We start from the raw sequence: 27,057 nt of genomic DNA, 5'->3' as shown, positions 1-27,057 counted from the left end.
CTTGGGAGAAGTGCAAAATATTAGTCATGCTGCACCAGCCCTTTGTTAAGTCTGCAAGCTATTCTGGATCCTCTTCTGTAGAGCCAGACCGGTAAATTCCAAACAGGGGACAATACTTGTCCTTGAGCCACTGTATAATCATCAAATGGTTAAAAGCATGAAAAAGCCCTACCATCATCCTTCTCAGGGATGTCTCAGGAAACCCATAAAAAGCAAATATGGGGACACCCTTTGGGATTTGTCTTGGGAAAACCTGTGCTAAAGGGCCAAGAAAGCTTAACACTTTAGCACACACACTCTGGGTTTCTATCAGGGTGGGTATTCCAGAGTTCCACCCACCCAGCTTCTCTAGCTGGTCCTTAACTAAATCTGCAAGAATATCCCTATTCTTCTTTCCGAGTTCCCTCCACCATTGCTCCAAACACAGATCCTTCAACTGATTTAAGGAGAGAGTGTCAAGGCCTACTCCCAACAACTTCGTATTTGCCACTTTACTGTGCAGGTAATGCTGTGTTTAAGTTATTGTTCTGTTCAAGGCAGCTGGAAATGGAACTTGCAGATCCTACACTGTTTGATGCCAACTGTTAGACCCAGTTTGGGGGTACAGGGCTGAGAAGGGCTACTGACCCCAACTGTGGGGTCTGAAGGTTTTTGCCACTGGTATCCTGATGTCTGTCCTACTTTAGCGCTGCAAGCTGGGCCAAGTACAAACCTTTTCAGCTGGACTCTTAAGGGTAATGAGGGTGAGCGAGACCTCAGAACTCAACAGTCAACCAATAGGCCCTATAAAATAGGACCCAACCCAATGTTTATCCTTTAGTGAAAGAGAGTACTTTAATCTCACAGCAAAATTAAATACTACACAATTCAATAGGATTCCCAATTATAGGGTTGGAATCTCAGTTACAATCTTCAATAAGGCACTACATCCTTTCTCTGTACCTTCTCCCCATTCTAGGAGCGTACTAATGTCCACCAGTCCACTGTATGATGCGATCGTAGGTATTAATTAGGGCCCAGTGCAGAGAACCTCTATTTAACCCAATAGCTAGATGCTCAACTCAGCTCAACAGATTTAACCCACAGAGCAAAATGTTTTAAATCCTCATGTCAAATTCCTCTGTATGGGTTTAGTTTATTGTTCTGCTTGCATGTTATGCCCCGCTTTATTACATGGAGGTTGTTGCAGCGCTAGCAACATGGCAGTAGCAGCTCTCATCTCCACTCTTTGCAGTGGCAGCTCCTCACTGTGGGGGCACCAGCCACAGCTTCCCTTTTGAAAAAGGACCTGTGCAACGGCGTATATTTTAGCAATTTCGGCGCTCTACACTAAGTGCTGATGAGAATGCAGGCACAGCAGTTGGGGCTTCTGGATGAATTCGTCAGCAGTGATGTGACTGGCAGCTGCTGCCTTGTTTTAAATTCTTTTTTTTATTTTATTTTTTAGAGTTTTATATACCGCGAACTTGACCCGAATCTGGTATCAGAGCGCTTTACATAGCACCAGTTGCATTACATTAGGACACATTCATTTTGTTTGTTCGGCAGGGGGAGATTAAGTGATTTACCCAAGATCACAGGATGTTTAGCGTCATTGCGAGCCTTCATGGTCTATCGTACTTCTTCTGATTCAGTGGCAACGTGGCTTTTATTTTCAAGCCATCGGCAGCAACCACTTCTGCACATATTTTCCAGCAGGGGATGTAGATCCACTATTTAAGGTCGTTCACTTTCAAAGGCTACTTTCCTTTCTGAGTGCCCCTCAGGCACAGACTTTGTGCTAGGTGATAGAGACAAGCAAGAGTATCAAACAAAAAGCACAATATGCTCTCTGTTTGCAGACAGCCTTCTTGAAGCAGTAATCAGGGACAGACTAAAGGGCAGGTCCTAACTAGCAACTACCTCATGTTGATTCACAGAAACTGCAGTGCCAACCCTCACCATTACCATCTACCAAATGTCAGTGCTCCAGAAGATTCACAAGATTATGACTATACACAGAGATCCCCTACTACAGAAGGAGTAGTTTCTGTCCTGTAACTCCAGTTCTGTAGTAGGGGTATCTCTGTTATAGTCATAAGCGCCCGCCCTCCTCCCCGGTGGAGATATGTATTCATGTACGTAATGCTACAGGTCTGGCGTGCTACGCCTGTCAAAAAGAACTGAAAGTAGAGGGACCTGCTATGCATTCTGGGATACTGGGAGAAAGTTCTAGAAGGCTCTCTTAAAGGCACAGTATCCTATTTAAGCCACATAATGGCAGCCTATGGGGCTTGTCTGTCCATGCCTTCCTCTCTATCATTCCAGAGTCTTTTTGATGGTGGAGGCAAGTTTCTCTATGGTAGAAACTGGGCTGGCTGTATTATGTGTGGTGTTATTTGGTCGAATTTCTAGTTGAAGTACTGGACAGTGTAGCCTGTGGATATAGGCCGCATTATTTGTCTTTAAATTCTCTCTTAAGTGTCTTTGCAGTTTCTGCATGATTTTGACAACTTAAGAGATTATTTTTGATTGCCGAAGTCCACGCACATGGGCGGGACTATTCACTAGATTATGACTATACACAGAGATCCCCTACTACAGAACTTCTTCCACAACCTTTTTTTTAAGTAATATGTAAATATTTTCAGTATGTGTTGATTTTGGTAGGCCACTCATTCTATTTTGTTTCGACATTAACTGTTCTCTCAGTCTTTATTTCTCTCATATCAGTTTATGGTCACCTTCCATTCACATAGCCATGACCTTTAACTGTGCAGTACCATCTTTTTCAAAGAACTCACCATCTGTTCAGCTTCATCAAACAACATGCAGCTTCTCGTTTTTATCTTGTGAATTTCCTATCTTCTCTGTCAATGAATCAAGTTTCAGGACAATTTCTTCGACAATGGCTCTTAATTCCCTTGACATACATTTTTCTATTCCCTCCTTCTACTCAGTCAATCATTTATGCTGCATTTTCCTCCATTACCTCCCAAACTGCTCAGGTTACAGGACCATCCACCTTATAAAGGCGTCCACTTTATACTATTTCTTTTCAAAATTGTGCATTCTATATTTAATGTGTGCCCAGATTAGACGCTCTCACTTTTCTTTAAGAAGGGGATTGGGAACAATTATGAACCGTATCAGCATTCCAGAGGCATATCAATAAAATATTCCACAGTCAAATTTAGCAATAGCTATGATTTCAGTTATTGTATTCTATTATATGGTTGATGTGCTCTAGTTAAATTAGCCAAGTCCTTTAAATTCTCCAAAGGTCGCACTTTTTAGACTTGTTTTGTTTCCAAGACATTCAATATGAGCACTGTCTGTCACCATCTCTCATTTTCACTGTCTATATTCGGCCCAACGGCAAGCTATGTCAGCTTTCAATAGGGCGGTCAGATATGAATTCTGTTTCACGAATATCTTCAATATTCAGGGCTAGATGGTTTACTAATTTCTCCATCCTATGCCAGCAGGACATTCCAGGGTACTCCTCACCTAAACAGCAAACATTTTGTCACCTGTCCTCTGCAGAACTTCCTTGAACTGCTAGAAGATGAGGGTGTAAAAGTCAGCTAAAGGTCTAATAAGCTCAGTGGTCCAAAATAGCCTGCATCCGTTTTCACTCCAGGGTCGTTTAGAACCACTAACACAATTAACACAACAAATTCTACTACGACTAGGCAGAAGATCTGTTTGAAAAGAAACAATAATCTTAAAATATTCTGCACATTTCTGCATCTGGCAAATTCTATTTTTCTTATTTAGCTTGGTGGGGTAAAACAGAAAGGAAATAGGGCAGACATTTACTTGCTAGGATAGACACAAGAAGGCTTTGAGATTTCATTACAAGACCAGAGGCTACCATTATGCGTTTTTCTTTTAATGCTACTCCAAGCAGCCACTCATAAGCAATACATCACAAAGTGAAAAGATCTAGAATTGAATCTTCCAGATGTACAATAGGCATGCACGTAGAATAGTCTGTCTCTTTTAAATTCAGCTCCAAGGAGATAGGTATATTTTCCTTCCTACTTATCTATGATAATGTATCTTCAAATTTGGGTAATTTTATATTTATCTATTTGCCCTTCAATTGACCTCTTGAATGCACAACTTCCATAGTATGTAAGTTTCTTCCCTCTCATGAATTATATTGCTTTTCTAAGTTATTTGGTGTTCTTGAATTGGTTGCCAAATTAATAGGTAGGTACAGGGCGATTTCAATTAGTTGCCCTCTTGATCATGAAAACTACAGATTTCCAATTTACGGAAATACCTCTCCCATACACCCCCCCGCCTTCCCTCACTAGAATACTAAAGGAGTAGGGAGCTCTGATAATCTCACCTTAATCATCTTCAATCAGTTAATTTCCTTTATAGCGAACAGAAGATGATCCCCTCCACTTCACTTGACCGCTCTGACAAAAAGGGGCAGTCACTCAAGGCGAAGAGCCGAGAGAGGAAAATACCTCAGCTACGCCTAAACATGTAGTGCGTGCACAATGCTGCAAGGGAAATCAAGTAAAGAACCTCGGCAACGCAGCATAATGCAGCCATCTGTAACATCAAATTGGAAATACCCAAGGCAACACCTTGGATCCACAACAGCGCGTCGCCTGGGCAACATAGCAAATCACCAGCTGGTCGTTTGCGAGCCTCCAACGCCAGGAAAGCCAACAGTTGGAGGTTCGGGCAATCAGCTGCAGTTAAGCAACAGCAAATAAACAACACTATTGAAAAAAAACAAGGAAGATCTAATTAAAAATTAATTAAAAATTAATAATAAGGAACTGGCAATAATTTCTAAGTTAACTGCCTCCTAATTAAATTATAAAACGCCTATTAATAGGTCAGGTAAAGTTCTTTATAAATCATATACTTATATATTTTACCAAGTACTACAACCCTTATATGACCCATAAGGTCTGATGTAGAATCAGATGATTTCGAGGCACATGCACCTGCCTCATTAATAATGATAAATAAAGAAGATTATCCAACAAGATATGAGCTCCTGTATGCGTAAAACCCTTAACCAGGTAATGGCAAGCAAAATACCTTTAATTGAAGAGGAAGATGGCACTACTGAACCCCAGAAAGGTCATATTGGGGAATATATTAAAAAAGGGGGGGAAAGTTCAGAGAAAAACAACAACAATGAAAGAACAACCCCATTGAGCACATTGGGAGGTCCAAGCACCTCAAATATGTTGGGAGGTTTATGCACCTCATCATATAAAGGGGGTCTAAGCACCTCAAGCTATAAGGGAGGTCTAAGTACCTCGGAAGTATCAAGTGTCCTAAACGACACAATCTATCAAGGTGTCCCAAGCGGAATAAAATATCTAAGTGCTCATCCTGATACACAAGACCTTGAATCTGATCCACAAGGGGACCTAAACATGATGGATGAATACATCCTTGACCTAGACCAGGACAAACCTGACCTCGAGCTCCCACTGTCAGAAGAACAACTAGCTTCTTCTTCTAAGGAAATCGTCAGTCAGTCAGTCAAAATTACTTTATTCGGTTATTGTTAAAAACCATAGAAGTGTGTTAAAAATACTCATCAACATTACAAGACTAAAAAGAATTATTACATAAAATCATCTTATGAATACAACAATAAATATAACATTGTCGCAGTTCAAAACATGCGTACATCATTATAAAATACAGACAATAAAAACATTTCATATGTAATGGGGCAAAAATACATAGCAGAATCCGGACGAATAAATCTGTTTCAGTCATTACTTACTTTTTTTTCTTGCTCTAACTGCTGCTACTAAAAAGCTTCCCAAGGATTACTCACATATGTATGTAGAGCTGGTCTAGCCTGCAGAAAACCTTTGTTCTTTAGAATTGGAAGGATACAACGCCTGGGTATAGATAAATAAAAATTGCAGAACAAGACAAAATGCATAGTGTCCTGCTTAGAGAAACAATCGCATGAGAAAGGACCCAGGTCATCTATCTTTGCCCAACCTAAAGGATCAGACAGAAAAAAAATTAAATAATTAAACCTAAATCTCGTCAAAAGAAAAAGATGTTGGGGCTTTGTGACAATATCCAGGTAAGGCTCCTTAGAATAGGAAGTTTTTAGGAGCTGGTGGGCACGGACAGTGGGCTTCAATAATTCCAAGGCCTTTCTTTCTGGTGATGCTAGGCGCTGAAATGAGGTCTTGGCGCCCACACAAGATCTTTTTTACATATATTTTCTGGGTTGTCAAACCAGTTTGGTCGACCTAACCACTCCGCTGTGCTTTTCAAATGTCTCAACCATGGTATGATATTTATCCTATCTAGCACCAAGTCAGGATTAGGCCAGATCGAGTTCCATTTACGAATGGGAGACATTCTAAACAAGTCAGGAACATAGCCAAGGCCCACCTCTTGATGAATTATATATGAGGATATCGACTGGGGAACAGAGAGCAGGCTTCTTAAACATTTATTTTCAACAATTTGGAGCTCTGTGCAATTGTAACAACCCCAAATTTCAGAGCCATACTTGACAATGACGATACTCTTGGCTTTATAAATATTCAACAAGGCCTGCATGGGATTGGCGCCCTGCCTCCAGGCAAAATCAAGAGCCGCACCTGTTGATCTAGCCATAGCAATTCTCTTCGCCCTCCTTTGCGGAACCCATGAACACCTATCATTAAATAGAACGCCCAGGTACGGGAATGTAGGGACCCTAGTTATTTCGATCCCGTCACAGCAAAATGTTTTGACTATCTTTGACTTCCCTCCAAGGCTCATAATGTGTGACTTGGACAGGTTTACATTTAGGTCTAATGAGCCCATAAAATCTGTGAAGGCGGTCAACAACTGCTGCAGCCTCACGGCTGTGCGTGCCAATATTGCCGTATCATCTGCATAAAGCAATGTAGGAATCAATTGGTTCCTTACATGGGGAATAACCTAAGCAGCTTCGGATAAGACAGGTTCAAGATGGTTAATATAAAGGGTATATAACAAGGGTGACAGGATACACCCTTGTCTCATTTCTCTGGTGAGAACTAACTGCTGTGTAAGTTACCCAGCCCTCTGGGTGAGGAGATGTTCTCCTCATAAAATATCAGACACCCTAGGAGCTCAGAATGGTGGCTCCAAGATCATGTAGCTAAATTCATCAAAAGATGAATTAGAAACCATCTAGAAAGGGAAACACGAAACATTCTAAGGGCTGAATGTTCCAGACCAGAGGTCCAAGAAAAAGTATGTATCACGCCTAATCTTGACCCAGAACTAATAAAGTTCCTATTCAAACTGGTTAGAGACCCCAGGAAGGGCATGGAGAGGTCTCTGAAGGCCTGCCAAGATTGCATGCTTGATATTTTAGTACCTCTATGCAGAATAATTGATATGACTGAAGAGAGCCACATTAACGGTACCCAGTTAAACCTAGAAATACTAAGAGGATGGAGTCAAAGAACGCTGATCCTCCTGGTCAATGCGAATGCAGGAATAAGTGCAGAGAGGAGAAGAGTGGTCCTGACCAAGATTAATCCCAAACTAAGTGAGATGGCTTACAAAGAACCCTCAGCTAACCCCAAAGGACTCCTTTTCAGCAAGGACATGAGTCTGGGCAAATATGTTGCAACCGTCACAGCCGTAGACAAGGCTCAAAACAGCATGGGTGAATATTTAACCCTAGTGTTTTTGCCAGGGCCAGCAGAAGGGGTGGCCCTACCGGCCGTGCTTACCAAAGACCCTCCTATAGAGAACGAGGAATGAGTTGATCTTACAAACTAATATCCCCCCACCATTCTACCCCCAAAGAGGAAGACCCTATGGCTCTAGAGGATTCAGAGCGTGAAGACAAACTCCAGTAACTTCCCAAGTGAGTACCAACACAACTAATTCTTCTTTTTTGGCGGGAAAAGTGGGAGGTTGACTCGGATTCTTTTTACAGACATGGAAAACAGTTACTCAAGACCCCTGGATTTCAGAAACCATTCAAGGGTTCAAAGTAGAATTTGCAAAAACACCTACACAACCCTCACTACCAAGACACTTAATGCTAACTACAGAACAACAGAAAATAGTAGAAGAAGAGGTCATGTCTACGATAGAGAAAAGAGAAATTATAGAAGTACGCTGGAACGGTATGAAATTTGTAACCAATCTGTTTCTGGTAGAGAAGAAAGATAAGGGTTGGAGCCAGTCATAAACCTGGGGGAACTGAACAAATACTTCATCTACAGACACTTCAAAATGGAGGGTATTCACCTCCTCAGAGACATGCTTCTATAGAAGGACTGGCTAGCGAAACTATGCTTAAAAGATGCCTACTTCACAATCCCCATGTCTTTAGAATCCCAACCTTACCTCCAATTTACATGGAACAACAGTCTATTCCAATTCCAGGCTCTCCCCTTTTGGCTATCCTGCTCCCTGGTGCTTTATTATGGTAATGAGGGCTACAGCATCCTTCTTGGGAGAAAGAGGGATACAACTGATTGTCTATCTCAACGACATTCTCATTATGTCACAAACCCTCTCTCAAATCCTTCAAGACCTGAATACAGAAGTAAATATCATAGAGAGTCTAGGCTTCATAATAAATCCATTAGGACTCCCTCAAAGTCTCTGGAATTCTTGGGGCTTACGCTAGACACAATAAAATCACTTTTACTTCTTCCCCAAAAGAAGATCATGAAAATACGAAAAGATTTTCGACTGGTATTAAAAAGGGAAGTATTAATCGTGAAAGAATTAGCCAGACTCTTGGGCCTCATATCTTCCTCCATCCAAGCAATTATTCCGGGTTCTTTGCATTATCGAGCCCTCCAGAGGGTATAGGCGAAGGCCCTCCCTGCCGGTCTATGGTATGGAGGCCAGATATCCCTAGACCACAAAGCTAAATCAGAACAGATCTGGTGGCTAGAAAATCTAGATGCATGGAGATGCATGGAACGGCAAAGCCATGTTTGGAAACTCCCCAGAATGCTCCGAGCCTTCATGGCTGTGGTGCGTGTCTACAGAATCAGAACACAGGAGGTTTATGGTCTTATACAGAGAGCTCACACCACATAAATTTCCTAGAATTAATCGCTGGGTTTTACGCTCTGATTAACATACCAACTGTGGCATATATAAATTGCTTAGGGACATAGAAATCCTCAGACCTATCTAATCTAGTCAAACAACTTTGGACTTTCTATCTGGAACACCAGATAGCCCTAAAAGAAGAATACGTACCGGGAAAGAACATCATCACCGTGGACTGGACTTCGAGATTCCTTCTAGACTACAGCGACTGGAAACTCAACGTGAATGCATTCAGAGCCCTAGATCTGGTCTGGGGCCCTCTAGAAGTAGATCTTTTCTCAAGCAGCTTGACATTCCAGCTGCAGAATTATTACAGCTGGATGTCAGACTCGGGTGCTCGAGCAGTCAATGCCTTTCTCCAACCTTGGAAAACAATTTGGGCATACGCCTTCCCCTCCTTTTGCAATTATCCAGAGAGTCAATCAGAAAGTGAGTCAGGAACAATACTCCTTAACCCTAGTAACCCATGGTTTTCGACAAGCTTGGAATTAGCTTGTGAAATTCCCTTTCTAATCCCAACCCTGGAAGGCCTTTTAAGAGACAGATGGATGGGGACTTTGAACCTTCTTGTCTGGAAAGTGTCAGGAAATCTAATGAAATCACAAACCTTGAACCTTTCAAGACAGGCTACAATACTCTTTCACAAGTCATGGGCTCCTGGAACCCATGATAGATACAATGGCATCTGGAGAACTTGGCTACGTTGGTGCCTGGAGAGGAACTTGGACCGTGGAGGCTGCTATCTTACACGTAGCCAACCTTTTAGTTGAACAATTTGAGAGAGGACATACTTACAGATCAATTATTTGCTACAGATCTGCTGCTTTGGCAGGTCACACTCTAATAAATGGCAAGACCATAGGGAAAAATGCCATAATTTGCAGAATTATGAACAGCATCAAACTAAGGAGATCACCCAAACCTAAATACGAAACACTCTGGGATGTTAAATTATTATTTGACCTTTTCTCTAACTGGCCTGAGAACAGATTCATTGATAAGAAGAGACTGTCCATAAACCTATCCTCCCTACTATGCCTAATCTGCTGCCACAGATGTTAAAGCACTGGAAATAACTAACAGAACTTACAACCCCTTTTGTGTCAATTTTGACATTATTAAAAGAACTGAGACAATGTCAGATACAATTTTCTACCCAAGGTTTAATGCATGCAAAACACTATGTATAGTTGATTGTAGGAAAGAATATGAAAGAATATGATGCAAGAATGAGCGAACATTGTGCGCATGGTGTTAACCAATGACTTATCTCATTTGTCAAACCCTTTAAACCTATTAGATCAGCTTCTATAGCAAGATGGGTTAAATATGCAATGCAATCAGCTGGCGTTGACCTTAAAAGGTTTCAAGCACACTCAATAAGGGGTGCTATGGCTAGCGAATCCTTTTGGGAAGGGGGTAAGCTAGACACCCTAACCACTATTGAAAACCTATTGAACATATGTCAGATGCAGGTTACATAACTACCAACATGCATAATGGTAGCCTCCGGTCTTGTAATGAAATTGCAATTCTCCTAATAAATATGACAAGAGAATTTGGATTTCATTGAAGACATGGAGGCTAACATTATCCCACCCTTGCCCTCCCAGGAATGGATAATAAGATACTGAATTATAAATGGATAATTTATGATACAAGTTTTATTTGATATGTTGTTGAATGTTTCATATAACATATTTTGAATGTACTGTTTAAAGTCTTCGTACAACCTTCTTTTTAATGGATTGTTCAATAAAAATTAAAAAAATAATGACAAATTTCTAATGTAACTTCTTGCTTTTGACATTGCACCTCTCCTAGGTTGCATGACAATAGTACACTAATACTCTCTCTTATTTCAGATAACTCAACATAGTTAATTCTTCTATACTGCTATATCTGCAAGAAGATGATCTGAATAATTAACCTCCATATTGCCTTCATCCAAGTTTCGTTGTTCTATCCATCAAATCCTCAACCATCTTCCCGTTTGGAATGCAAACAAATAAAAAATAAAAGGAAACAAAGAAGAAAATGTAAGAAAAATGTTATACAGAAAAATACTTACCTTAGTACCTCACATTTAAAAGAAGCAGACTATTCTACATGCATTGAATATTCTATTTTAGATATTTCCACTTTGTGATGTATTGCTTCTAAGTGGCTGCTTAGAGTAGCATTAAAAGAAATATGCATAATGTTAGCCTCCGTGTCTTTAATGAAATCCAGATTCTCTTATCATATCTATTAGGAGAATCGCAATTCTTGAAATGGAAATTGGAGAAAGAGAGGAAAAATTACAGGGCTGATTTATAGCTTGGTGGACAGGGTACTCCCTCACAAACAAGAAGTATCCTGTCCAAAAAAACATTGGTTCTCCCGCTCTAGCTGGAGTATGGTGAACAGTCAGTTTTCTGCAGTAAGAGACCCTGCTGGTTTCATCACTCTAAAACTTACTTCTACGGCCTAATGGAATAGGCGGTGTTGAAGAAAGGGCATCAGACCACCCAGCCAACCTATTTAGAGGGGGACGGTTTGATCTCCTTTTTTTCTGTCTGTCCGCTCCAGGTAACATGGCATCAGAAACAGAAAAAGAGACTCTGCACACTCAGGTAGAAAACTTCCAGATTTTGGGGCCATTTTTTTCCAGAAACAAACTGTCACGTTTGATACGTAGATGCTTAAATGACGGTGGCCCCACACCAAACTTTCAGTGCTTTCACAGGCACTGCTGTAGCAGCAGCTCTTGAGAAGGCAGAGAGATCATTGCATGACCAGCAATGGCCAGCGGCACTCCAGCCAGGGTAGCAGAGAAGATGATCTTCTCCACCACGACAGAAAGCAGGCCACCGGGGTCTAAATCAGACCCAAATTATTTCATCTTCTAGATCTAGAACAAAATAAATAACCAGCTGAACAGGGGCAACACACCCAATAGGATGACACTTTCATACGTCATTACATTTGCTTTCTACCACTTGTGACGCTCTCCAGTTACTTCTTTTCTACAATGCCTCCTGCAGTATGAAATAGGATAAACTTTTTGAGTACACGATAAATCATCTTGCTTACCTGGCTGATATTTGAATCATTAATATGTCCTTGAGTGCTCATCAACTTTATCAGTTTGTCTTTTATATTTGGAGGTAAAGGCTTAATGTCTCTGTCATATCTCGAAATGTTCTTTGTCATGCAAACAAGACATCTGCAATAAAATTATATAGCAATTAATAAAATACACATATCAAGCAGCATTACTCACGAGGAAACCTGAAAACAGTAGTTTATTTTACAATTTTCACAAATACTGTGCAACTGGTGTGATTGAGTATAGGGTTCAACTACAACAACGCCAGGGAATCCCTATTTGGCCCCGAAACTACAAAAAAAAAAACATAACCGTCTCAGAGTAGAAGGCTAGCTGGAATAAAAACCCACAATCCTACATAAAACATCTCCACCTACCATAAATGCTTTTAGTCGACTTATCAGCAATTTACAACCACCTTGTAAAAAATAAAGGAAATGGTTTTTTACCTACAGGTAGTTTTCTCAACATTGGTATCCTACATATATCACATGTTTGGATCATTCTCCATTATTTCCAACATATTTTATTGGTCTTTTTAGATAGTGGCAGTACAGTCAGTTATATATACATTCATTGATTGATCAGCAGACTTTTTTTTTTATATTTCGCTTACTTTGTGGAGTACATGTCTTATACAGTCTGAAAGGCACAATGGAAGTAGCGTCTGCCCATATTGTGGGTGGCCGGCATTGACCAGGCGATTACAAAAGAATGCAAAAAAAAAAAGAAAGAAAAAAAGTGTGTATTAAAACATTAACAACTAGTAAACCCCCATCCCTCCTGCTGGCGATTGCATGGATGGTCGCATGTGATGGCGCGTGGAGTTACCTACTCGATAACCATACTCACCTGGGCCCATAAACATACACACTTTGAACAGGTAAATCCGGCTATCTCTACAATTCGCCAATCAGGAATTTTATTTTACTCTGGACCTATACCCATTGACTTACCAATTCTTGTCACCTGTATTAAGTCCTAAGGGATCAAGGGTGTTAGCATAATAGGTAGAAAAACAACATTTCATTTACATTTATAAAATAACCACAGACTCGGGAAAAGTTTAAACACTTTATCTATGCAAAGTCTTAAATGTCACAGTCCATACAAGCAAAGTTAAAGCCCTTTCAATTAGAAAAATAATGAATAAAGAAATGATATGTAGAAATATCACGAAACTTCCTTTAGGGATTAAAATGTAAGGAAGGTGAAAAAGGGAAACAGTACGATGACATTCCCACACAGATTTATATTTACCTAGAATGGTGTGATGACCAACCCTGGCCACGGGCTGGAATAAAGGACAGGACTCCCGAAAGTTCAGATGCCAACAGGACAGAACAGGTGCAGACCAAAACCAAGACAGATGCAGGCCAATATGGATCAGTACAGGACAGACACGGGTAAAGACAGGTACCCTCAGCTAAAGTGCAATGCCAGCGTCACACCCCTCTCTGCGGCAAACAGTCGGATCCCATAAGGGTTATCAATTCTTCTCCCTCAGAACCCCGATTGGGTTATAGATTCTTCTCCCTCCGAACCCCGATTGGGTTATCGAATTTTCTGACAGAATGCTCCGCCAGCGCCTGTGCTCTCAATCTCCTATTGAGTACGTTGGGTCAGTGACAGGTCAGCTAGTCGGACAAGTTGGACAATCTAACTAGCTAAGCCTACCTTAGTTATACCATTTCCCAGGGCAATGTACCACCCTCCAGTGTTGCGAATTAGTGTGTTCCCTCAATTTGATTGGTCAAAAGGCGAGGAGAGGTCATCACACCATACCAGTATGAGATCATTTCATTCATTAATGCATATTTTCATTCCCGCCCATATTTTTATTTTCCCATGCACTTTTATTCCACCCAGAAATTAATGTTTCAATAACAGTTACAATGTATAAAATTTGTTAAATTTAGCTTCCTCTTGAGAGGTCAGAAGGTAAAGTTCTCATGAGCATCGTTGTTAAGGCTGTCACTGGCACAGGTTCAATGCCATTGCTTGTGGACTCTCAGGATTTTGGTTCATGCGCAGTCTCGGGACCCAGGATGGCGTTACATTGTACTTTCCAAACACGAGCTAGTAGCAAAGTCAAAGAAAGACAGTTTTAGAAAAAAGAATAAATGAATGCACTGTATACCACTTATCTCTACTCTATTCCCATTACTTTGTTTTAACTACAGCGTTATTAGTTAAGCAGAACAAACAATGTTTAGTTAAAGAAGCAGCAGGTGCTTTAGTATGTGAAACGTAAAGCAGCCATCTTTAATTTTAGTGCGCAGAAGCAAAGATTTCCCACCAAAGCAGAGAGGACGTCACACCACGTGAGTGTGGTAGATGCATGCGCAGTGAAATGCCCGCGTTGCGGCAGCCATTTTAATGCTATTGAGTTACTGTTAGTAAAAGCACATACGCAAGCTTCCCCAGCTTACTATAAATATTGTGTGGTGCAATATCAATAAGACGAAACATGTTGATTAATAAATTATGGGTTATTTTGAGAGGATTGAGTCCAAGCAAGTCTCTTTTCAAGCGAAACCTTGCTCCATCATATGGCCTTTGGTGGACCGTTTGGTGTATTTGGTCTAACTATTTTTAATAATGTATTGAAGTATGGATTTCTATGTAGCTGAAAACTTGGAGCAGAGGTTTTAGTGTTTGAATAATCTGGACTCGTAGCTTGCCTATTTCCTTACTTGTTGAAAGGGTGTGAGGGATCAGATGGCTATGGTTTGGCTAGTGGTGGGATCATGAGTATGGTGATCTAGGACTGGTGCTATCTAATGAGGTTATCTTTAAGTATTGAATGTGTCTGAAGCTTGATGATTCTAGAAGTAAATCCCAGCTCATAGCTATAGGCTTTTTCCAGAGACCTCTATGTTCTTCCCTACGAATGGCGCTGCTCTCTGCCAGACCCCAGTGCTCAATTTCCTCTTTCCATGACATTATCTGGGGTGATTTCCACCTCCAGGTACAGCATTGTTTACAAAGGATTGAAGCCAAGTCTGCAATTCGAATCTGGATTTCCTGTACCTTCTTCCATTGATGGAGTCCCAATATGCAAGTTTAAGCTGTGTGCCAATTTGTGCCTCCCACCACCTCCCTGAGGGTTGGTATGACTAGGCTCCATAAATTTTGCCAACCGGTGGAACTCCAATTCATGTGATTTAGATCTCCATCCTACTCAGGACATATGGGGCAAGCCGCCATAGTGTTGGGGAATATGGAGTATAATTTGTGCGGTGTCAGGTAGGCTCGCTATGTCATCATGTATTGTATAGATTTAAAATGTGTACTGCAGGATACTCGTTTGGGGTATTCCAGTAATGACTTCCATTCCTTATCTGACAGTGCCCGTTTATGTCTTTTTCCCAGCTGTGATGCACCTAGACTAGTGGTGATAGTAGGTGAATACGAACGCATTGGTACCACCATCGGATCAAGTGTCTTCCTGTTCCCGTCAAGTATAGTAAATATACTAGTTCATATGTGGCAGGCTCCATGCCTTGAGGCGCCCAGTGTTATTTGATATAACTTACCAGGTTGGCGTGCACCAGGAAAAGCGCTCCTGAGGTTCCTTCCTCATGCATGAAATCTGCGTGTGTTAGTAGCATCCATTACTAAACAGAGCTCCTATTTCAGACACCCCGTCTGTGTCCAAGTATTGAGTCTACATTTTTTAAGAGTACAAGTAGCGGTAGGTATGCCAACAAGTGGTATATTAGGAGCATATGCGGGAGTGTGTGCAGTGTATTTCATTGCTTGTTTCCAATGAGTGCAGTCTTAAAAAGCGGTTTGATTGTAGCACCTGGACATAGCAATTTGTGTAGTGTACCCTGGTCAATCATCTGGGGGTATAAGTTATCTCATACAGATTCCGACCCGCCACCCAGTATGAGAGCCATTGTAACTGTCCTGACAGGCAATAGGCATGGAAGTCAGGGGCCCACCCGTCCCCCAGCATCCGAAGGAAGCTGTAATTTAGTCAAAACGAGTAGACGGCAGCCTGTGCCCCATATTAAGGCAATCAATCGTGTGCTTAATGCTTTAAAAAATGATCTTGAGATTACCACAGGTAGATTTGTAAAGAAATAAAGGATCAGCGGAAGCATCAGTATTTTTGAGATTGCTGGTCGACCGGCAATTTAGAGGGGAAGGGACGTCCAAAAATCTACTTGCATACGCAAGAAACCTATTGCTTTTTGTATATTTCCTTCGATTAGGTCTTATGGATGCCTATATATTTGTATTCCCAAGTAACAGAAAGTATTGGGGCAACTGTTATACCTTGCTCACCAAAGGGGATTGTTTGCATGTACAGTTCCTTACTAAAGGGGAATGCATACGATTCACCATAATTAAAGGCCAGTCCCGCAATAAGTTCACACTGAGCAAAGGTTTGTGGAACAGTGTGAAAATTCTCACAAAGTTCTTTGGAGTAAAGTATGATGACATCTGCATATAATGACAGTGCATGTAGTGTACGATTACAAGTGATACCCCAATTTGTAAAGTCGGCGCGGAGTCTACGTGCAAGCGGCTAGAGTGCAAGTACTAACAGCATTGGCGAGAGAGGGCAACTCTGCCTCGTGCCCCTTTCTTTCTGATACACTGCTGATATATACAACTCAGTGCGTAGTCAGGCTGTTAGGAAATGATATCGTAATTTGACCCATTGTACAAATTCGGGAGGAATCCCGAATCTCCGTAATGTGGTAAGCATCATATTCCCAATCCAGCGTATCATAGGCATGGCACCTATCCAGTGTAAAGCACCCCGCTCCAACCAGAGCCTCTGGGCATGCCATTACATTACACAAGTCTCCGTGAGTATTTTGTATTCCGTGTTTAATAGAGAAAGTGGTCTATATGAGGAGAGGTTAGTGAGGTCCCTGTCTGGTTTAGGCAGTGAAGTTATTAGGGATTACACTGTGGTAGGAGGTAATGATCCTGCTGTTAGTGATTCCTGACGTATTGTCTTCAACCTGGGAGCCAGTTGTTGGGAATAGGTGGCATAGAATCAAAATCTCAGATTAACATGACTAGAGAATCAAAATTTCAATAAAGACGCAGAGGCTAACATTATGCATAATCTTATTTGCCACTCCTGAGCAGCCCCTTAAAAAACTTCACGCATAACACTCCAGAACTGAAATTATCAAGTCAATAAATGTCTCCTGTATAGAACACTCAGTCTCTTTTAAATGCAATGCTGGGAAGAAAACTTCCCATCTTTTCCCACGTCGGGATACACGAAAATCTCACTTCCCTATGACTGTTATTCTGGTAAAGAAAAAGAAAAAAACCTTATTAAGTATAAAAAACTCAACATATCAAATCCTGAAAAGAAAACATAAAACCATGAAAATATAAACCTTTTCATCACATATTTACTTCATTATCCTCAAAACTTCTTATATCAACTTAATATATATATATATTTTTTATGCATTACATGCTAATACTACCTCTAAAAAAAGGGTGCGGATGGAGGGATAAAGTTAGCCTCCGCGTCTTTAATTAAATCCTGATTCTCTAGTCCTGTTAATCAGAGAATCGTCATTTCATTACAAGACTGGAGGCTTCCATTATGCATGTTGGAAGCCCTTTAACATCACATCGGACATATGCTCAACTGGTCTAAAATAATGTTTAGCAAATGTATCCACATTTGACCAATCCGCTGTTTACAAAATATTCTCCAGGCTTCCACCATACAAACAACACTTGCTAGCCATTGCTCCCCTTATGGAATGAGCTTTGAATTTTTCCATATTCACACCCGTTTGTTCCATCACACATCCCACCCACCTAGAGATTGTTGCTGTACTTACCGCTCTATATGGTTTAACAAACAAAATCAGCAATTGATGTTCACAATCCCTCTGAATCTCTACAACTCTGCACTCATACGCTCTTAAACAATCTACCACACACCACTTCTTACACTCCTCATACCTTGGATAAAATACCACAGACAACATAGTATTAGTTCTCTTTTGTATCTCAAAAAACACACCATCTGGAATGAAGTATCTATTACTAACCTCTAAATACTTCAAATCTGACACCATCAGAAAACAAACACAACAAGACCCTAGCTTAAAAAAAACTCCTATTGCTCAATTACCTATTCATAGGCCAGTCAATGAACAATTTCAAAACCAAATTCACACCCCACATAACGTCATAACGAGCCGTAGGAGGTCTCTTTAACCTCATAAGCTAATACTCTACAGACCAAGATATTGCTACCAACAGATCTACCTCCTACAAATGCATGACCTGCCGATCAGCTGACCTATAACAATTAATGGTACGATAACTCAACCCCCTATTAAACTGTTCCACCAGGAAATTTACAAATGTCACAACAGGGGCCTCCACTGGATCCAAACCCTGTTCCATGCACCAAAGCACCCAAATCCTCCACACTCCTTTGTACCTTTTCATTGTTCGTGGAGCCCAGAATTCTTCGAGTAACTCTGCAGCCTCTTGCGAAAGTCACTCGAAAGTACTGGTTCACCCCATACCTTCCAAACAAGAAGGTCCAACATACCACTCTGAATCAAAGGATGAACCTCTCCTAGCTGGTTTACCAACATACTTTCTTCTGCTCTCATTACAAAAGGAACCTCACAAGCAAATTCCAACACCGCAGGACACCAAGCCTGCGACACCCAAAGAGGAGTCACTAGAACCAACTGACATCCTTCAATCAATCAATCAATCAATCAGTCAGTCAGTCATTTGTTAAGAGCACTACATACCCACAAGGGTCTCAAGTCGCTGGGGGGGAAGGGTGGAGGTGGGGACCGCTACTGATCGAACAGCCAGGTCTTTAGTATCCTCCTGAAGGTCAGCAGGTCTTGGGTCTGTCGTAGGCTCAGCGGGAGGGTGTTCCATGTCTTGGCAGCGAGGTGGGAGAAGGATCTCCCGCCGGTCGTTGTTCTTCCAATGCGCGGGACAGTGGTGAGTGAGAAGTCGGCGGAGCGTAGCGTCTTGTGGAGTGCCTTGTGTGCGTGGATGAGGAGCTTGAAGGATATCCTCTTGTTGACGGGGAGCCAGTGTAGGTTTTTCAGGTGGGGGGTGATGTGGCCATGTCGTGGTACATCGAGGATCAGTTGTGCCGAGGCGTTTTGGATGCGTTGTAGTCGATTGATGAGCTTGGTCGGGGCTCGCGCGCAGAGGGTGTTTTTAGTCCCAGGTTGCGTGCGTGGTCGGTGGGGGTCGGGGCTGCCCCCAATGCCGTTGGGCACCAGGAGTCATCCCAGGCTGACGGGTTGGAGCAGAGGATGAGGACCTCCGTCTTGTCCGAGTTCAGCTTCAGACGGCTGATCTTCATCCAGTCGGCAACGGCCTTCAATCCTTCATGGAGGTTGGCTTTGGCTTTGATGGGGTCCTTGGTGAGGGAGAGGATCAGTTGAGTGTCGTCGGGGTAGGAGATTATGTTGAGGTCGTGCTGTCGGGCGACGTGTGCGAGCGGGGCCATGTAAATGTTGAACAGTGTTGGGCTGAGGGATGATCCTTGAGGTACGCCGCAGATGATCTCGGAGGCTTCGGAACGGGGGGAGGCGGACTTTCTGGGTTCTGCCAGAGAGGAAGGAGGTGGTCCATTCCAGAGCCTTGTCTCGGATCCCTGCGGCGTGGAGGCGTGCGCGTAGTGTGCGGTGGCAGACGGTGTCGAAGGCGGCGGAGAGGTATATGAGGATGAGTGCTGCAGTCTCCCCGTTGTCTAGCAGGGTCCTGATGTCGTCGGTGGTGGCGATGAGGGCGGTTTTGGTGCTGTGGTTGCTGCGGAACCCTGACTGGGAAGGGTCCAGGATTCTGTTCTCTTTGAGGTATCGGGTTAGCTGTCTTAACGATTTTCTCGATGACCTTGGCCGGGAAGGGGAAAAGAGAGATGGGTCGGAAGTTCTTGAGGTCTCTTGGGACTGCCTTGGGTTTTTTAAGTAGGGCGTTGATCTCAGCGTGTTTCCAGCTCTCTGAGAAGGTCGCGGCCTCAAGGGAGAGATTGATGACGTTGCGTAGGTGGGGTGCGATGGAGCTGCTTGCTTTGTTGAAGACGTGGTGCGGAAATGGGTCTGACGGTGAGCCGGAGTGGATTGTGCTCATGGTCTTGATGGTGTCATCGATGCTCATGCTGGTCCAGGCTAGCAAGGGGATGTTGCTAGCGCTGGTCTGTTGTGTTGCTGTCTGTTGGGGCTGTCAGGGTGTTGAAGCTGTCGTGGAGGTGGCAAGTGAGTCGCACAGGGCTTGCGACGGCGGGATGTCGTTGGTGTTGGAGCTGGGGTTGGAGAGTTCCTTCACGATGTTGAAGAGCTCCTTGCTGTTGTGTGCGTCGTTGTCGAGGCGGTCTTTGAAGGAGGTCTTCTTGGCAGCCCTGATGAGGTGGTGGTGGTGGTGGTTGCGGACGGCGTCCTTGTGTGCTGCGTGGCTGTCCGGAGCTTGCTTGGAATCTAGGCGTTCTGGGGTGAACCAGCTGGCCCTCTTCCTGGTGTCTCTGTGGGGGGTTTCGTCAGCGGGGCGAGGGTGTTGGCGCAGTCCTGGATCCAGCGTCTGAGGTTGTGGGCAACGACGTCGGTGTTGGAGGGTTCGCTGGGTGGGCTGAGAGCAAGGTTTGCATGTAGTTGGTATTCAGTGATTTTGCTCCAGCAGCGGAGGGGGATCTGTTGGGTGCGGTGGTGTGTGGTGGGTTTCTGGAAGGTGAAGTGGATGCAGCGGTGGCCGGTCCAGAGGAGTTCCGTGGTGTGGCTGACGGAGACGTGCGGGCTTGAGGAGAAGATGGGGGTCGAGCGTGTGGCCGGCGGAGTGGGTGGGCGTTGTGACGAGTTGTCTTAGTCCGAGGTTGGCGAGGTTATCGATCAGGGTTGTGGAGTTGTTGTCGTTGTTGTTCTCAAGGTGAAAGTTCAGGTCTCCGAGGAGGATGTAGTCTGTGGAGGTATGGGCGTGTGTGCTGATCAAGTCGGCGATGGAGTCGCTGAACCGGGGGGTGGGAAGACGAGGGTACCTCTGAGGGTGGAGTTGGGGTCTGTGTGGATCTGGAAATGCATGTGTTCGGCAGTGCTGAGCGCGTCGTCGGTGCTAGTTGAGACCCTGATGCTGTTCTTGTGGATGATGGCAATTTCTCCTGCGACTCCGTTGGTGCGGTCTCTGCGGGTGATCTTGTAGCCGTCTGGGATGGCTATGGCGATGTCGGGTGCAGAGGAGTTGTTCAACCAGGTCTCTGTCAGGAAGGCGACGTCTGGGGAGCTTGTGTTGAGCAGGTCCCAGAGCTCGATGGCATGTTTGCGTGCAGAGCAGGTGTTCAGTAGTATGCATTGGAGGGGATTGAGGTCTTTCTTGGTGGTTAGTTTGTCGGCTCTGTGGCTGGTGTAGTTGCAGTTCCGGCAGGTGAAGGGACCGTGTGTGCGTTTCGGGCGGCCTTGAAGTAGTTGTGGGTCCGTCTGGGGTTGAGAACGTGCAGAGTGCTGGCGTCGTAGTGGTGGCGAGTGCAGGGGCCAGGGGTTCTGGAGCTGGGCGCGGTCCAGAAAGGTCACAGGAAGGGCAAAAAGGTCACAGAAAACGGGGGGAAACGAGTGGCACAGAGGGCAAAAGGTCACAAAAAACGGGAGGAAATGAGTGGCACAGAAGGCAGAAAGGTCACAGAAATGCAGGGGCAGCTAAGCAACAGAAGGCAAAAACGGGCAGAGAGATACAGGGGCCGTGAGGGGAGCAGAAGGAAAAAACGGGCAGAGAGACACGGGGACAGCAAGGGGAGAAGAAGGGAAACTGGGCAGAGTGCCACAGGGGCAGCGAGGGAGAGAACGGGCATAGGTGGTGCTGAGCGGAGGGGGAGCGACCGACCTGGAAGGGTCAAGGGTCTCTCCTCACCGCGCAGTGGCCGGCCTATATAGGGAGGTGGGATGGAGGAGGATCTTTCTCTCCTCACCTTCAGTAATACCCTCTGATGAATTATAGCAAAGGGAGAAAATGCATAGCCTTTCACATTCAACGAAATCTATTGAAATGCGTCTATTGCCACAGCCTCTGGATCTGGCAACCAACTGTAATACCTCTCCAACTGGCAATTCAACCTCTTTGCAAATAGGTCCACATCCAATGGACACCAAGCCATCTGTATCCTTCTGAAATACTCTCCAGTAATCCTCCATATGTCTGGAATTCCAATCCGCTACCACATTCCGTACTCCCGGAAGATATTCTGCTCTCAGAGCTATTTTGTTCTTTAAACAAAACATTCACAACTCCTTCACCACATCCAATAGACTCTTTGATCTGCAACCCCCCAAACAGTTTATGTATGCTACTGCTGAAATGTTTTCCATCTTCATAAGCACTGCCTGACCTTGTAACCTCTCTTTGAAGCTCCTCAAAGCTTTCAACCCTGCTGTCAGTTCCAGACAGTTTATATGCTGGTCCTTCTCTTTCCTTGACCAAGCACCCCCTGTCTCCTAAAGTCCCAGACGAGCTCCCCATCCTAAAAGACTAGCATCCGTCTCCATGATAACATCCGTTAGGTAATCAAAAATTGCTCTTCCATTCCAAACCCCCAAATTGTGTAACCACCACTCTAGTTCCTCTTTCGCATCCACATTCAGCTTTATCTGGTCCCCATACGATAAACCTGCTCTCAATGCATCTGCTTTCACCCTCTGCAAGGCTCGATAATGCAGAGGCCCCGGGAAAACTATTTGAATTGAAGATGGAAATAACACTAGAATCCTTGCCAAATCTGTCAATGTCAAAGACATCTTCCGTAGCACTCTCATCACCTCTTTATCATTTTCACCTTATTCTCTGGTAACCTTAGCACCTCTCCAACCATATCTATAATAAACCCAAGGAAATCCAAGCTCTGTGCTGGTATTAAAATCGACTTTCCTTGGCTTAGCACTAAACCCAATCTCTCTAACATATCTATTAAAACCCTGAATTGACTCCTCAATTCCTCCCCGTCCAGCAACATCATTAAAATATTGTCTAAATACACAATCATACAGAAGCCTCTCTCTCTGAAATATGCTACTACAACATGTATCAACTTTGTGAAGCACCAATGTGCTGAAGACAGGCCAAATTGCAGGCATAGAAATTGTTACAATTTACCTCTCCACCTGAACTGAAGACATTTCTGACTGCTTTCCCTCATGTCAGAGAAGTTAGCATCTTTCAAGTCCAACTTCACCAACCAATCATTGGACTGCAACATATCCCTCAGAAGATGAATTCCTTCCATTTTGAAATGTCTGAAAACTAAAGTACGATTCAGACTTTTCAAATTTATCACCGGTCTCCAACCCTGGTCTTTCTTTTCCACTAAAGACAAAGTGCTTACAAAAACCTTTAAATGTTCCTCTAACATACCTATTGCTTCCTTTTTCCAACATCTCCTTGATTTTGATTCAGAATCAATTCCTTTGGTTCCACAATCTGAATTGGCTTTTGAACAAATTCTATTTCGAATCCTTGTGCAACATCTAAAAACCAAGGATCCCCTGTAATCCTCAGCCATGCTTCTAAGAAAAACCTTAAACGTCCTCCTACTTTTCCTGGGGAAGAACCAGTATTTATCTGCATACTCACCTCGCGATCGCGGACCAGACTGACTGCTTCCTCTTCCACCCCTCGTCCTGGGGAATCTTCCTCTTTGAGGGAAGAAGTTCGAGGAACCTTAAAATCCCCTTCCTGTTCCTCTATTGTAAGTTGTATTGGGACCTCTGAAAGCCTTGGCCAGCATTCCAGTGCTGTAAAGGTAGAATCATGTTTCCCAAGTCTTTTTACAAATCCTTCTCCAAAAAGTAAGTCCTTTGGCTCCTCACTAGGCTCCTTATTTGCTATATCTCCCAGCTTTGGATTGATCTTCGTCAAAACTATCTTCCTCCTTTCTAACAACAATCCAGAGTTAGCATTGCCCAAGAAGACCATTGCTCTCTCGCTTCATCCGCGCATCAATTGCACGTCAATCTGCTCTCCATTTATGTATGCCTCTACCGCCATGTCCTTAATTTTTGACAATGGACCCAACACGTCTAATAAACAGTCCTGACACTGTTTCAATGACCGTTCTAATCCTTTCCTCGGATCCTTACCTAACTTAAATAAATAAGATATTGTATCCGGGTCCAGATTAGGGGTATGGAAGATCTTATTGTCTATCTAATGTCTTGAGCACTCCGCTGTTAAAACACTTCTCACCTCTCTTTCTGAAGGCTTTCTGACCCAATGCTTGATGAACTTAGCCACATGATATAGTTGGCACCAATCCATACTTCTAGGTTGCCTTAATTCGTAAGGGCTAAACATTTCCTCTCCTAATGGGTCTTTCAATACTACCCTAGATGTAGAGGCTTGATCATTCTTTAGATCGTCATTCAGGTAATTCTCATGATCCACATCAAATACGTACTCATCGTACGTTTTCTCACCCCTCTCCTCATTTCTCTTATTCAATTCCATATTTTACTCATCGGAGTAATCCAGCATGCCGCCAAGGGCACCTTTCTTTTGCGTGCCGCCAAGGACACCACTCTTCTTTATGGAGTTAAATTCATACTTCCTTTTTTAGGTCAAGCCTAGGCAGCGCGCATGAGCTGTTTGCAAGACCTGTTGTTATCACCTCTTTTGGCATGCCCATGAATTGCCATATGTTCTTTGTTGTGCCATTTAGAAATACAGGGTTTTTATTGGTGCATTGGGTCTGATTATACCGCCTTTGCGATTTCACTCATTGTTTGCTTGCAGTGGCAGTCACAATACGTCCGTGGCTAATCCTGGTTATCCTGATCTGCCTTTTTTAATTTGTAGGCTATCAAAATCGTTTCACGCTTTCTGGCTGTTTTAGGGAGCAATGCACTGTTCAGCACCTGCAAAGTGGCAATTTCTGTCCGGTAGCTGGTAAGCTATGCCAATAGCTCTAACTCAAAAAAATCCGAGACCTATTACATTTCTAATGCTTGTTTATCCATGTGATTAGTTTTCCTAGCCCTTTTTATTGGTCTTTTCTCCCTCCTTTTGTTTTCTTCCTCAGAGAAAGACCAAAGTCTTCCTCTGATCTATTCTCTTTCCTTTTCCAGTCCATTACAATTTCAACTACCTCTCTAATTGAGCTTTTCATCTCACACTGGATCAGTCTACTTAAACTCTCCTCACTAACTCTACCCTCAACTGCCTGCTGACTAACACTAGCTTCCTTTGTTGCCATTAATTTAAAAAAAAGAACCACAATCTAAAACACCTTCTAAATAAGCCTACATTACAAAACTAACCCTTCTCCTAACCGTTCCCTCTGTTCTCTGACAGGCGATCATCTGTTTGTTCTTTTTTTTTTTATTAATACCCTCTCGCGTTCACAATATCGTATTTTCTTTAATTTCAATCCTTTTCTGCCCAATCTAAGATGGCTGCCGCTCTCATGCTAGAGTTCGGTGGCCAACCCTCTTCAACTGAGATGCCGTGACCTCACTGATCGTCACGCCATCCCTCGAGCAACCTTATTGCTCTTCCAACTGTCAGTGACTTCCCCAAGACACCGCGTGACCCTCAAGAGGGAAAAATGTAGACGCTCGAGCTTGCTGCAGCTGCACGCCGCCAGCACACAACTGCCTAATTCACCGGAAAACTGACGCAGTAAGCCCGCAAACAGTTCCAAGCTAATTACGCCTCCTCAATGAGTTTTTCGAAATAACGTGCCACAGTTTTCAATCTAACATATTTAAGATTCCTCGCATACGCGCAAGCATGCTAAGAAGTTTTCTTGTTAATTAATAAATAATCCCACATACCTCCTCTAAAAATCAGAAGCTTGTCTAATAAACTAACATTCAATCATCATGCAATTCTATGATATATATCCTACATTTAAACCAACCGTTAACATAAAGCCATAAATATATGCAAACATATCCAATCAGGAGCAGCATTTAAAACAGGCTGAGTGTTCTATGCAGGAGACATTTATTGACTTGATAATTCCAGTTCTGGATTGTTATGGTTGAAGTTCTTTAAAGGGGCTGCTCAGGAGTGGCAAATAAAAGATTATGCATAATGGTAGCCTCCGGTCTTGTAATTGAATTCCATCGGTATACCATCTATGCCAGGGGACTTGTCTTTAGGGAGATCTTTAATTGCTGCCCGTATTTCAGTAGAAGTTATCGGTGCAGCTACGGTCTCCTACGCTTCAGCAGTTATTTGAGGTGAGCAGACCGAGCTCAAAAAGCTTTTGATTGCCTGCCAGTTTGTACTCTGTGGGGGCTGTGTACAATATTTTATAATAGTCATGGAAGGCTCGTTTATTTAGACTTGGGTGGTTATTCGGGTCGTAGCTGCGTAATTATCTCTAGTATAGGTGTAGGTGGGGGGCATTCCAAATTAGCCGTGCCTGGTCTATGTGCTTCCGTATGGACTTTTTGTGTATATGCTCGATTATATATGACCCAAAATTGCTCTACAAGTTCTGAGTATTTTATGTGGGAGTCTTGGAGATCCTTTGCATTAACTATACTTTGGGCTGCTGCATGTTCGAATTTGCCCAGGGTTTCCTTGACCTCTATTAGCTCCCTATTAATCATTTGGCAAGCACCCACCACAGCGCTATTTGCAGTGCTGCGTATGATCACTTTAAAAGCCTACCATTCTATCCCCACCAAAGAGGCAGTTCCTTCATTGTCTTTAAAATAATTTTCAATGGTAGAAGCCATAGGGCCACGGAAAACTCCATCTTCAAATAGGTGCGGGTCTAGCCTACAAGTGAAACTGGTGTAAGGATGCATACCCAGAAAATGAAATTTGTAATCTGATATTGTTTTACCAACATATGCAGTGTCAGTGATTTGTTTTAGGAGGGTTGGGCTGTAGACTATATGGTCTATACGAGTATGTAAGTCGAGGGTAGGTGAGTAATAGGAGTA

The 27,057-nt window shown here is 43.1% G+C and overlaps 1 protein-coding gene across 4 annotated transcripts in view; it reads right to left on the bottom strand.

Moving 5' to 3' along the window:
- Positions 1 to 27,057, bottom strand: part of AMN1 (antagonist of mitotic exit network 1 homolog) — a 773,844-nt gene that overhangs the window by 598,790 nt on the left and 147,997 nt on the right. For all 4 annotated transcript variants that reach the window (XR_015307528.1, XR_015307529.1, XM_086952786.1 and 1 more), the window contains one exon: positions 12,133 to 12,265. Coding sequence is in view for 2 of the 4 variants with exons in the window: in XM_086952786.1 (XP_086808912.1) it covers positions 12,133 to 12,265 (133 nt within the window). In the remaining 2 variants the exon portion in view is untranslated. The remainder of the gene's footprint in view (positions 1 to 12,132; positions 12,266 to 27,057) is intronic.

This window comes from Lissotriton vulgaris, chromosome 1_2, assembly GCF_964263255.1.
Source record: "Lissotriton vulgaris chromosome 1_2, aLisVul1.2, whole genome shotgun sequence".
Classification (NCBI taxonomy): domain Eukaryota; kingdom Metazoa; phylum Chordata; class Amphibia; order Caudata; family Salamandridae; genus Lissotriton; species Lissotriton vulgaris.
The sequence above is the reverse complement of the archived record's forward strand: the minus strand, read 5'-3'. Positions and strand labels throughout refer to the sequence as shown.